Source organism: Pleurodeles waltl, chromosome 11 (assembly GCF_031143425.1).
Source record: "Pleurodeles waltl isolate 20211129_DDA chromosome 11, aPleWal1.hap1.20221129, whole genome shotgun sequence".
Lineage (NCBI taxonomy): Eukaryota > Metazoa > Chordata > Amphibia > Caudata > Salamandridae > Pleurodeles > Pleurodeles waltl.
In genome coordinates this window covers 243,429,435-243,443,710 of record NC_090450.1, presented here as the reverse complement: position 1 = coordinate 243,443,710, position 14,276 = coordinate 243,429,435, and the positions used below count along the sequence as shown (strand labels likewise).

Here is a 14,276-nt window from a genome sequence, read left to right as displayed (position 1 = left end):
GAAAGAGGAAGAAGAAAGTACATGAGAGAAAGAGAAGTAAAGAGGTAGCAAAAGCACTCCATTGATAGAAGAAACAAAAGATGATGAAAATCCAAAAAGCTTTAGTCTTAATTGTCTTGACAAGGGTGAATAAGGCCAAATCTAGCATTCATAGAGCTTAAAGCTGGAGAGAGATCCAGAAATTCTTTCCTTCTTTTGGCTGTTGCCGTGGTCATAACCTGTCTAAAGAAAATCTTTTGGCCTGACCACAACATTTGTTTACGTTGTTTGGCGGCAGTTAAAACTGTCATTAAATCAAAGTATTGTAGAAAGAGGGCGATAATTCCTCTTGGTTTAGATGTAGGAGGACCAATACGATGGGCTCGCTTAATGTTGACAACCATGGTATTCTGTAGACCAACCATCTTTTGAATAGGAGTTTGCAAAAATGTTATCAAATCTTGGCCTTCTGAGCCTTCCCGAATGCCATAAATGCGAAGGTTATTTCACCGATTTTAAGATTTTCCAAATCTTTTTTTTAAAGTAGTATGACTTCTTTAGTCAGATTATCGACTTTAACAGTAGTATCTTGTACGTCACTGATCTTCTGTTCCACCTCAAAGTCTAGAATCCAGCCGTGACCATTTCTCTTCAATTTCGTTGTAACACAATATTTGTCTCCATAACAAAATGCTTTATGAACTTAAGTTTATCCATAACGTCCTCCAATTTGAGAGGCAATGGCGACTTAGTTGGGGAGGATGGGCCTTTTTTTAGCTCTTTTGTTGCCCTCGGAGCCTTTACGACCATTAGAATTAGGAACAGAGGATAGAGATACTTTTGAAGTATGAGAAACTTCCATTTTAGCAATGCTGTAAATATTTAATACATTATTTTAGTTGATGTTCCTGCACAGTCTATTAGGTCACCTCGAAGGAATAGGTTGTCTAAAACAACCTCAGAGACGACATCCAAAAATGTCAAAAAGCATAAAGTTCCCCACTTAATTAAAATAGTATTTGGTAACATAGAACGTAGCAAAGAAAAATAAATTGGGGAATAAAAATGTTTTTCTCAAAATGGCGGCCTCGTTCTTGTGAGAAAGGGCGCAGCAAGTTGAAAGACAAACTCTGTGAATTAAACTGTGAAATACCAGAGTTAAAAAGATTTAAAAACTCATCATTCTGCTCCCTGCACGTTCTCACACCATATTCTGAAGAAAAAATGGGTCAGCTGTCGAAAATGCGCTCCTCGATACAGAAACGTCCTCGGCAACTCAGGAGCATCGTTACCGAGCGGCCATCTTAGCTGCTCTGGCGCGCGATCACCCGTTCTTTTAATTTTTCAGGAAGATCCAAGCCTGCTGTCAGGTAACTCAGATTGCCATGCCAAACACAAAGAATTTTAAAGCTAACTCTACAGTTTTGACCAGGTGGTTGTCTTTTTATTGGTGCATAAATCTCTCCAGGAACTGTATCGCTGACGTCCGGAAATAAGTCACTCCTTTTGAGCAAGACGTGCAGTTGTAACCAATCTTAATAGTTAAGTTTAACTTAGAAAATCTGAATATTTTTTTCAATTTTTGTGCCAGATTAGTGCAATAAAAACCGACCAGTACAGTTTGGGTCTGTTAGCCCTGTGGACCTGCATAATAAAGAATTAAAGTGTAAACCTTTCCTTTTGTCTCCATTTGTAGGCTTAGGGGGTCTTTCTTTGGCTTGTCTTGGGCACGTTTTCGACTAGAATTCACCTTTAAGTTTGTTTCAGAAAATCATTTACTGTTGAAAGAATTGTCATTCTAGGTTGTTAGTCTTCCTGACAGTGTCATAGTGCATTAACAGATGGAAAGCTTTCTTCATGTGTTCTCGGTCACACTTCGTATTTCTGTTTAATGATACAAGCACTGTATGAGAATGTTATATTGCATGATTGGGTACAAGATTAGCGAATGAGAAACTCTTAAACTAGATCTCTGTAGTTAATAGTGACTTTCTTGTCTTTAATGTTTTAGATGACTATGGATGAGAAGTATGTCAACAGCATCTGGGACCTTCTGAAGAATGCAATCCAGGAAATACAGCGCAAGAACAATAGTGGCTTGAGCTTTGAAGAACTTTATAGAAATGCCTATACAATGGTGTTGCACAAACATGGAGAAAAACTGTACACTGGACTCCGAGAAGTTGTAACGGAGCATCTTATAAACAAGGTTTCTTTGCATCATTTTACAGGATCATTGAGAATAGATTGTCCACACCTCCAAATTCCTTTTCATTTATACATCACTTAATCAAACAATGTGAAACCAATCACAATTGAGCAGATTTTCTGTATTTTGTTAGTCTGGGTAGGAATGCAGTTTTTAATATTTTATTTTATTGGGTTGAAATTTGATTTTGCATTTCTTGAGCCATAGCAAAAGTGTCCCCTTAAAACTGTTATTCTTCTATTAGCTGTATGTCCCTCTGTGGAAAATTCTCTGGGAGGAAGTTCTTTTAGTACATGACAATAAGAACTTGTTTAGGCTTTCCCTAAATCTTAATCTCTGGTTGGTTTGGCTTTTGGTTACTATTAATCCAAGGCCAGTTTGAATATGGAGTTTCGGTAATGGCGCTCTTTTTTAAAAAAAACTTGTAAAAGTCTCCTCCTGTTCTTTGAAGCCCATTACTAAACGATTTATCCTAAATCAGTCTTTTAAAAAGGAATGCATGGAGTCTTTATCTGGTGTGTTGTAACTGTTGGAGGTGGGAATATTATCCAGTTTCTTTTGTCATCCATTAGAGAGCAGTCATTTGTTTACATGATATTTAATACTCTGGGAAAGAAAAATGTTGAGTTGTTTTTAAACTGGTTTGTTGGGTAACATTACACAAGCAAGTGCATCTTCTACAACTTCTGCTTATTGTATAAGGTAATACAAGGTAGGAAGTGCATGAATTAATAGTGTAATTTGACTCACTGTCAGACTACCTTAGGAGAAGGAGTTTTAAGCTTTCAGTATCGGTCAAAGTTTCTCTTATGAGAGATCAAAAAATGTCATCAGAGGCCTTTGTTTCTCACAAAACTCCGATCACAGTATGTGTAGTACTTTATATAAAAAAAGGGTAGAGTGAGCCTTCAAAAGAAATGCTTCTCTATCCAAAGGAAATAATTTTTTTTACCAAACTACAGAAATCACTTTGAATGAAGTGAGGCATCTTGTTGAAGGAATGATGAGGCGTGGGTAACAAGTCATTCACTGTGATGGCTCCTCTGCCTTATTGTCAGCATCTTTGGTGTTAGGTTCTACCTGGTGTCAGCGTCTACTTAAACAGTTAGACAAAGAAGCGCTAGAAGAAAAATGAAAGTAAAACAGAGATAGAAGCCTGATTGTACCTTGGCAGCAGAGAGGAATGGGGCTACAGGCATACAGCCTCTAGCACTCCTAAATTAAACTTGCACTTTCTTCAGTTTCAGATGAGTCTGTTTATATCCCCTTGAACTATGGGAAACAGAATATTCCAGTTGGGGGTAGAATTGTGATAGCAGTGTGACATAAAACATAAAACATGTTACACTGATTTAGAAATGCACAGCAGACCAGTGGTAAGCTAGGCTTTATGAGCTGAGACGATGCACAAATTTGACTCTCTCTCTGGCAGAATCCCTGAAAGTGTACTTCCACATTCATGGCATTAATACCGAGGACAATAGATGAATTTCGGCTCTCAGTGCAGACACAGATGGAAAGTTACTCGCTCTCTCTTCAATAATTTAATTAATATTAACAAAACTGATGTTGCATTTGCTATCAAAAGTTCCCTTTTGGGAGTCTTGCAGCCTAGAATAGAATTCAAGCTACCAGAAGGAAGCTTAAGATACAAAAATAAGCATCTTTGCTCTTAAAGGCAGTCTGTATTTATTAGATTGAGCCCTAAGGCAGAAAAAACATCCAGTGTCTCTGACCACAAGTGTTTCTCTGGAGTAAATGTGAAACTTCGAAAATTGTAGTGTTATTTACCACAATGGTCTATAGTTTGTCTTGCATTTCCATATCTGTAAGAAAGTTCAAAGACTTCAATATCTGAAGTCATCCAGCATCGTTCTTTATCTAAACTGAAGATGAGGCTTCTTCAAGAATAAAAGAAGGACCAAAGGAGGCAAGACACAGGAAGGTTGGAGGACAAACTGATGAGCAAATCCTATAAAAACAAAATAGGCTCCTGCATGTTACATAAAATCAGTAAACTGTTTGTGATCTAGAAATACCTAGTCAAAGTGACTGTGATAACATTTGCCTTTAGGATGACTGAAGAGTTAGCATAGTGCCCCTCTTCCAGAAGGACTTAAATGCAAGGAAGATGAAAGGTTGACAATAAATCAGGATTCTGGGCAGTACAGGTAGCCCTGAAGTCTTTACTGTTAAATGTCTCTCAGAAAATAAAAATACTGACAGACAATACCAAAGTGATGCAATACTTCAAGATAAAAGGGCTGACTGGAATCTCAGTTCTATTGTAAGAAACCTAAATCTTGTGTTTATGTTAAGTGTTTGTCTGTGTTCTTGCAGCTTTGAGAAGCCAAGGTCTTATCTTGTTAACGTATGTACATTACTGAGCACAATATTGTGCTTGAAGTGGTGAGCAAAAATATAAAGCAGCTTTGAAATGCATAATTGAAAAAACATAGATGTGTACTCTGTCACCAAGTTTACAAAACAGTTGAGCGGGTATTTTCTTTAACTCTTCATTCTGATGGATACTTACAACTGCTGATTCTTCACCTGTAGAATATTTCCAGGTGCCAGACTACAATTGGAGTACTTGAAATCAATAACTGTCTTGTGCCACCATGTGCCTTCGGGCCCCATAGGGCTTTAGAGACCACCTATTGCACTTCTGCCGGTGAGTCCCTCCCCCACGCTGACTGACTCATAGGGCCTACTCCCAGGACCATGCCAGCACCAGTCTTTACTTCTAACCTGGCCCCATGATATATGTTGGTTCTTTCAATGGTGCTGCTTCTGACAACCTCGTTGGTGCCTCTGATGGATCAAATTTCAACAGCTGCCTCCGAGCCAGAGATGACATCGGCCCTCAACTGGCCTATGTTGAGATATGAAATACTGCGATTGAACCCACCTTACTGAAACACAACTCCTAGCCTCTTGCTCCCCCGACATTGACAACTATGACAAGAACTTTAAAAAAAAACCTAGTAGATTGGATAAACTCCAAAAAACAAAGTTTGAATCCCCACCTGGTTTGCTAACTAAAGAAGTGCCTCATTTGCTATGTAGAGCACAGGACAGCGAACTTCTTTGACCTACAACTACTCACTGCAGAAACAACTACTTACACATGGAAATGTTCCAGTTGGGGCGAGATTTTGTAGACCAATTACTCTTTAGTACGACACCTATGTTCACTCTGCTGGCCACTTAGATGAAATTATGCTCAGCTCCACCAGTAAGTTGACCTGTGGCTAGGTTACATAGACCAGCTCCTGGTGATCCAGCATTCCTCCCTCAGTATCCTACTCAGGAAAATCCTAGGGTGTGAGCGTCTACCAGCAAGGTTATTTCAGATGCTTTCCCTTCTGCTGGTCAGGGAATCCAAGCATATTGATGCATTTTGGATGAAATTGTTCTCTTCAGATAGCCATACACTACGATCTTTGAATGTGGTTTGTCATCTGGACAGATGCACATATGCACAGTGGGATATAACTTGTGAGATCTTGTGAGGCGCCTGAAGAGCTTAGAGGAACTTTTACCCAAAACATTCAAAATGGTCAGGATATGTCAGACTACTGTGTAGATCATACAATGGACTCGGGCAGCACACGTGGATGTATGCACCAAGTTTTTTGAGGAATGCCCTAGTGCTACTGATAGATATGCCTTTTTAATTTTTGGGGAGAAAGCCAACTGCGTTCGAAGTAAAAAGACAGCTGTTCTAGAGCCTGCTTCTTAGGGTTGCTTTCATTGGCCCATCAGTTAATTCAGTGATGCAGAAAGTAAAATTGCTACCCACAGGGCCTGGCATACTCAGTGTTAGCCTCCTATCCAGTTCAACCTGGTGGTGGCCAACACAGTTGACATTGGCAGAGGCAGCAGTTCCCTACTTTGTCGTACCCTGCCACTGTGATCTGCTTTTTCATGGCCACAACTAGCTGTTAGAAAGCTGGATTCAACTTTTTTTCCTTCCTCCCCTTTCCTGACAGAAATCCCTTTACATTAGATTGATGGGCACTGCAGATCGTTCAAAAGAGCTGTGCTCGTCCTTTCATTTAATTCCCCACTCACCACCCTTCAAGCATCTTGGCTCATGTTTTGACAGCCTCACTGCCAACCTTGTGCAGGAGGTCAATCTAGTCTTGGCCAAATTTGGCATTGAAAGGGAACCAGAGTTAGAAATAGGTGAACAGGGTTACTGCTGCTACTTCTGATTACCCAAAAAAGATGGAGGCCTTGGACCCATCTTAAACCTCTGGCCTCTGAATGTATTTTTTTATTTTTATGGAAGGCACAGTTAAAATGCTCACGCTGGCTCAAGTTCTTTCTGCCTCCGACCCATGGGATGGCGTCCTTGGACTCGCAGGACACATTTTCATATTCTCCATCCTACAGTCCCACATACTTTGCCTGTGATTCATAGTGGGAATGAAACCCTACCTTCAATTGTTAACAAAGGTGTTAGAGGTGGTCGCAACTAGTATCGCATATCGGGTCTACCTGAACCTCATAGTTGGATGCTCAAGGTAGGCTCCCCAGTCTGTTTCAGACTACTTCCAGACAACCTTTGCTCTTTGGATGCCCTTAAGCTTTCTTTTATCAGTGCTCTGAAATCCCGACTGATCACTGTATAGTGGATTTCCTTTCGTGGAATATCTTAATATTCCTTTTTAGTTCAAGGCTTTTAGTGATTTTTCTGAACATAGACAAAATAAAAATAAAAATTCAGAGATTAGTCAGTTTTGAGTATCAATTTGATGTCATTAAGTACACAAGTAAAATTAAATTCTGTATCTAATCTGGTCAGTCAGTGCATTTATAGACCTTTCCCATAAACCTATTTCATTGTATGTTGCCAACACAAAAACAAAAATATATATATATATATTTTTTTAATTGTATTTGAGGAAAATGTGGCCTTAGGGTCCGAAAGGAGTAGCACCCTGAGGTAGCCAGAAACTGTTTGATATGTGTAACAGTGACATGGGCTAATTTAAGGTTGTTTCATTTTTTGTAAAGATAGAATTAAGGTATTCCAGACAATTCGTTTACTAGAAATCATATCACTATGTTTTAGAAAAATGTTGTGTGTTCATAACCATGCTCATCACAAACGTATGACTATTTTATTTCCAGTTGCAAAGACTAGTATCTGATAGAGACTTGTAATTTGTTAGACCTGACAGCCTTAGGGTGGTCACCCCTAACTTTTTGCCTGCCTCCCTCCACTTTTTGGATAGTGTTTTTGTTTGTTTTAGGACTCTGCACTCTTTACCACGGCCAACCAGTGCTAAAGTGCATATGCTCTCTCCCTTTAAACATGATGACATTGAATCATACCCAATTGGATTATTTATTTTACTTATAAGTCCCTAGTAAAGTGCACTATATGTGCCCAGGGCCTGTAGATGAAATGCTGCTAGTGGGCCTGCAGCACTGATTGTGCCACCGACTTAAGTAGCCCCTTAGCCATGTCTCAAGCCTGCCGTTGCAAGGCCTGTGTGTGCAGTTTCACTGCCAATTCGACTTGGCATTTAAAAGTACTTGCCAAGTCTAAAACTCCCCTTTTTCTACATATGTCACCCCTAAGGTAGGACCTACCTAACCCATAGGGCAGAGTGCTGTGTAGACAAAAGGCAGGACATGTACCTGTGTAGTTTACATGTCCTGGTAGTCTCCTAAATTCTTTTTTGCACTGCTCTGAGGACTGCTCCTTTCATAGGCTAACATTAGGGCTACCCTCACATACTGTTTGAGTGGTAGCTGCTGATCTGAAAGGAGTAGGCAGGTCATAGATAGTATGGCCAGAATGGTAATACAAAATCCTGCTGACTGGTGAAGTTGGATTTAATATTACTATTTTAGCAATACCACTTTTAGAAAGTGAGCATTTCTCGGTCTTTAAATCCTTCTGTTCCTTGCAATCCACGTCTGGCTAGGTTCAGTTGACAGCTCCTTCTGCATTCACTCAGACGCGCCCCAAACACAGGATGCTCAGCCTTGTCGTAGTTTGGACTTGCTCTGAGCAAGACGGCTGGTTTAGGGATGACAGTACTTTTGTTTGTAGGCGTCTACGTCTTTCCTACAACAAGTCGCAACTGTTGTCCCAACCTTACCGGCTCACTAGCAGCACCTCGCCAGAAACACAATAGTAAAAGGTGATTTATGGCAGCCGTTTACGCATGGACTCGAAAATAAGATATCTCAGGGAGTGTCGTGGTTAAACGGAGATTACCCTTTTCTCACAGATATATTATGTCTCATACAAACACAGGCAATGACACAGATACAGTAAAGTTACAATAGTTTTTATTTAACATAACTGCAATTTGCGATAAGTTGCATGGGCTACAATGATTAGGATAATGAATAAAGCAAGAAATAGTATTGTGAAGACGAGAGTCATTATTACAAAGACCCCCACCATCTTGCAATACATACAAAAGATATATGAGATGTATTATGCCCTAATACCCTAATGTGAAAAGGCCTAACCTCCTACCTACAGGAGAGCTGGGTTTGTTAAACCTAATCTGCCAATGCCATGTCCATGAGAGGAGCCCCAAACCCTTGTTACCTTGGAATGAGGTCTCTATCTCAGACTCCGCAGAGACACGAAGACTGGGTCAGCGTCCAGACGACTGCAGCAACCGTATCAGCGATGGTGGCGATGCCCTCTGGTCGGAATCCCTCTGATTATCTGTCTAAAGTGTGATGTATTTATACAGTTCTACAAGGTCCCCTGACGTAGGTCTGTTCCTAAACAATAGATAAGACATGCTTGGGACGGCAATTAATATCAACAATCCCTCAAAAGTATAGGGAGGGAAAATCCCTAAGTGTGAACACCTACTGTTTGTTTGTCTTTGGTGCTTGATCTTGACGCCTTGGCGCGGTGACACTGATAATGTTACCCATAACAAGTGGCCTAACTATAAGCAAGGCAGCCATCTTAGAAGAAATACATAATTAAATGGGCTAAGACAGAGCAAGCTAAGTAGGTTAAAAGTCACTAGGTGACGGGGGCACGAGTCTACAAGCCAGAGGCTAAGCTAACTCCTCTTATCCCATTAAAACGAACTAGGATTCACTACACCCTCCCCATTGCCGTAACAAGTATGACACAGGAACAGGAACCCAAATGCTAAAACTTGCTTCTGAACTAAAAGCTAAAAGCAAAAAACAAGCTAAAAAAGCTGTAGCATGTGTTAAAAAAAAAATATGTTAAAACAAATCTTCTAAAAAACATTCAGAGATGTTAATGTCAACTTATGACAAGCACAGCGTGCAACAATTTCAATTTAAATGCATAATTTGGAATCGGGAATGGCAATTCAATTCATCAAATTATTTGTTAAATGCATAATATTGAAGAATGTCATCGAAGTCACCAACCAAGGACCTCAAAAATGAGTCAACATCGTCCGATGTTAAGTCTAGTACTGGGCGGACAAACGGATCCACAGAGCAGAAGTGAGTCGTATTTCCTGGTGTATCGTTATCCGTTGCAGTGTCCTCATCCATGGTAGATCTAAAAACAGAAGGCTCATAGGTGGCCTCGCGGAGCAACCTCAGTTTCAAGGGGCATGACCGTGTATGAACCCTCATCAGGGACATCAGCAGTTCGTGGTCCACAGGAGTTGTCGGTGCAACAGCAAGACAGACCATAGGCAGATGTTCAAAGAGACACCATATGCAGTGGAAGACTGGTTGTACGCACCAGAGAAGGGGCCGGAATGACAATGACCAGTCATGCTCCAGTTCCACCAGCAAAGGTGCACCGAAGATCCAAACCATGCGCTCACGGCACAGTGGAGTTGGTGGGAGCGGCTCCATTGCTCTGCGTTGCTGGAAATAAACAACCACTGCGAATCAGAAGAAATAGCAGTAGTAGTCCGCCAATCAAAGCCAAAATAATTGGAAAGCCACCAAACACACTTGAAATGAGAGAATGGATGGCTGATGGGATGACTCCGAAGACAGTCTGGAAGATGGACATGAAACCAGACCCGACAGCCTTAAAGAAATGAACAATCCCAGTGGTGCTCTAAGCATTGAATATTCTGGATACCAGTTCTCGAAAGTGTTTGGGGAAATTGGTATTTAAAAGGGATTGTATCTCGGCTGATGATCTAGCAATCTGGAGAGCATACGTCTCCTTTGCGGATGTCAAGGCGACCTGTTTTTGAAACAATAGCGCCTTTAGCCTACTCAGCTTGTCATAATTCACATTAATAGTATCTATGTGGGGCCACATGTCAGATACTTTAATCTCTCGTGTGGGGGGGAAACAAAACATGTCCACAACACGTAACGAACTTCGAGACCAAGATTGCGTAGGCAATTCCGGGTTGCATGCCGCAACAACTTTGATCGTTCAATACAACATAACTTCCATTGGAAAGTACATGAAACACCGGACGAATCAAGGGGACGGGAGTACCCTTCAGAAAACAGGCCAAATTTGCGACCCCTGCATTGCAAAGACCGTGAAAAGACACCTGTTTGCATATCATAGAATGACGAACAGCAGTCTCACTTTCGCTTCCGCTAAGAAAGACCTCCCTTTCGCCGTTCAGACATCTATAGTCAAAGGGCAACTCCGACTCTTCCTTAATAAAGCTATCTCCTAGTTGCTCATATCGTACCACTGCAAGATGTTTCAGGTAGCTCGAGAAACGAAAGGTCGAAATCAGTAAATTAATAATGCTGTGTAAGAGCCAGATAGTTGAAGGACTCTCTGCTACTGTGAAGGGCAATTTATCTAATTTCTCTACTTGAAGCAGGGTGAAACTAGCCTCCCTCTTATCCATTGTCGCTTGTTCCTTGGAAAAATTAAAAGCAGTGAAGAATTCACTCCCATTAATATACTTCCATGGAATGTGGCCACTTTTCAGTGTCTGTAACGTCCAACCTAGCTGCATGATGGAACGTAGCTGTGTTTGCCCATGATATAACCGGGACAAGTCTGTCTGAGTGATATCAATAGCAGACAACACTATTTTTGATAGTGAATAAATCCTGTTGGACAGTGTATTCATGCCGTTGTCGACAACAGCTAATGTTTTTTCAAAATTTTCCTTATCTAGTTGCCTTAAACGCGCAGCAGCCTCAATTTGGGAAAGTTTCCAAATTTCATTGTACATAGCATATAAAAACTTTTCGAGCGCTGTTTTCTAGGACCCAGCAGAAAATCCTTCAAGTCTATATTTTCAGAGAGTGTTCAGATGTTTAACTGCGGCTAACGTGTTCGTTTGCACCCATTGCTGGCACAGCTTACCCACACTGTATGTCGTAACTATACCTGTATGTTGACCCGATATAAAGCGAGGGTCTGGCCTTTTAATTGAAAAACCCCCTGAAGAGTTCAAAAAACGCATTTGACACTCATTAATGTCTGTGGGCTATACCAACCACCCGCTGGGACTGGAAAGTGAAGAATTATAGGTACCAGCCTTAACCATTGCATCTAGCCTTTCCTCTGTGATATTAAGGAAGTGTTGCCAATCTTTAAACCTTGCCGGAGTAGGGGTACTGGGCGTGTTCAGATCTTTAATTTTTGCTAACCCCAGACAGGATGTCTGCTCAATAGTGTCATTTAAGAAAATCATTTGCACAGGAATCAGGCATGCTCGAAACAAAGCCTCCCTACCCTGTATTTGCCAATCTTGTGTTCCCCATACACTTCAAGTGAATAGTGCTCTTCCAGTATTCGTAACCCTCAATCGAGAGACCGGGAAACAAAGGGATCTGAATAAATCAGTTTTGTATCTGTTAGCAAAATTTTCCTAATTTGTGCCGGAGGTATTTTAAAATAATACAACTCTGCTTTTCTTGTATTATGCCCAGAAAAGTATGTAAATTTATCGCTATAATACTTTGCACTCCCCGCCTGTGGTGTCGAACAGTGTTCCCACTGTGTGTAGTTCAAGAGAGGCCTATATCTAGTTGCACGGTGTAGGTAGTGATGTCCCCAATTGTTATAGCAGAACATTTCCCCATAATTCATTGTATAATCATATACATCCTCACTTTCAAAAGCTGAATAGTCCTTCATTTCAGTTAGCATGGAATCAACTGTTTGGATATCCCAATCATCAGAGACAACATCAGGTGTAATTACATCAGTCATTGAAATTTTGAACATGTATGGTATTTGAATAATTTCTGTAGGCCCGTATATATCGAATGGAACTCTGTCCCACACAATCCCATCAGTAATATCTACAGGGGATAAATCCCTTCAGACCTTATGCGAAGAATGATGTGGTGTTAAAACTTCATCAACAGGCTCCACTGAGGAGCGATCAGGAATATAGTGACCATTTATTAGCAAAAAGAAAACAGTCACAAAACCAATCCATAAAAATAATGCAATAAATGTCAAACAGAACCACAAGTAGTTCCATGGGTATATCAAATAGTTCTTTTTAAGCCATCGATACAGCTTAATACTTTTTGAAACATTGTCAATCACAGTAGAGGATGAATCCGGAGAAAAATCATCAATGTCAATGAAATAGCCAGCGGTAGTCTCTGCAAACACAGGAGCCGGTGTATTCTGATCCACTGCATGTGGAGGCTCTTGGTAGACAACGTCATCCGTTGGTGAAGTGTTTGTGTAAAATACAGCTAAATCTTGAACCGGGGTGGTCACTGAAGATGTGACTGGAACCAACAAAAGTTCATTTTCCGCCCTCCCCATGGTCAAGGAAGTGTCCGGAACAGCAGTTGACATTGTTGCATAGTCTGTAGTAGTGATGTTCATCCTGCTATGTAGATGGATGTCCTGTTGGGTAGTGAGAGGGGATCGGGAACCACCCAAGGGACCTCCTGGTCTAATGTGAAGGATCGGCCACATGGTGTAATTTGATGTCATCAATGGAGATGAATCTGTTCGTCTTAGAACCAGACAGTGGTGGTAAGATGACAGTCCTGGTGCCTTGTATCCCCAAGACTGGTACAGGTGCTCTGTATGATGGACCGAACTCCTTATTCACAGCGATCTTCTCACAAACCAGATCCCCAACTTTAGGAATCCAGCCAGTTGAAGTTTTCACCAATTCCCTTATTCATAAGGTGGCAGCACTTGCAGATGATTTATCACCACAAAATTGTTGAAGCTCCTGTAAAACAGTGAGATGGTCTTTTATGTCAAATGGTTTTTCTGCTGCCACCATACCAGGGGCATCAAGATCTGGGACATACATAGGTATCCCAAAGAGAACCTCATATGGAGAACGTCCCCCCAAGGACCGTCTTGGCAGATTATTCAGTTCTCTCTGGACCCCATATAGGTGGTGCAACCAACTGCGGCCTGAACCCAATACTCGAGCTGTTAAGGACTGCTTTAGATCACGATTCCGCCTCTCCTCGACCGAATTTCCCTCTGGATGGTAGGGTGAGGAGTAATGGAGTTCAACACCCATCGTCCCCATGGTGTCCCTGAATGCCTTAGAGGCAAATGCAGGGCCCTGGTCCGAATGGAATGCTGCAACCGCATATGTACCACTAAAGATCAGCAAATCTTTTATAACAGTCCGGGCGTCAGCCGACCGCTGTGGCCATACCCACAGAAATCTAGAACAGGAATCCACAGCCACTAAAATGTATTTGTATGCACCATCAGGCTGTAAGGGACCACAATGGTCCAGGTACACACACTGAAGTGGCTTGTCGGACACTAAGAGGGATGTCTGCGGTGGGCGTTTGATATTGGAGCCCTTGATCTGCTGGCAAATGTCACATCAAAGGACATACTGCTTTGTTCGTCTGCATAGACCAGGCCACCAGTAGCGTTGCTGTAGAATTGTTATTTGTGCCTTTATACCAGCATGTGCAGAAGCGACACCCTCATGCGCTGCTGTAATCGGATCTAATCTCTGGTCTTCATTGGGGATCACTCGATCTCCAACCCCAGGAATCGTTGTATAAGCAGCATTCTGTGCACTGATATGGTAAGTATAGTTTGTAGGGTATCCTTTCGGAAGGGGTTTGCCTGCAGCCTAATCTTTAACAGCAATCAGTATTTCATTATCCAATCTCGTCCGAGAACGAGTCACTGCAGCCACAGAAGCCGTAG

At 41.4% G+C, this 14,276-nt stretch overlaps 1 protein-coding gene across 1 annotated transcript in view; it reads left to right on the top strand.

Moving 5' to 3' along the window:
- CUL3 (cullin 3) overlaps positions 1–14,276 on the top strand; it is a 335,007-nt gene that overhangs the window by 59,197 nt on the left and 261,534 nt on the right. Inside the window, exon 2 of the mRNA XM_069213488.1 lies at positions 1,991–2,188. Coding sequence (XP_069069589.1) covers positions 1,991–2,188 — 198 coding nt within the window. The remainder of the gene's footprint in view (positions 1–1,990; positions 2,189–14,276) is intronic.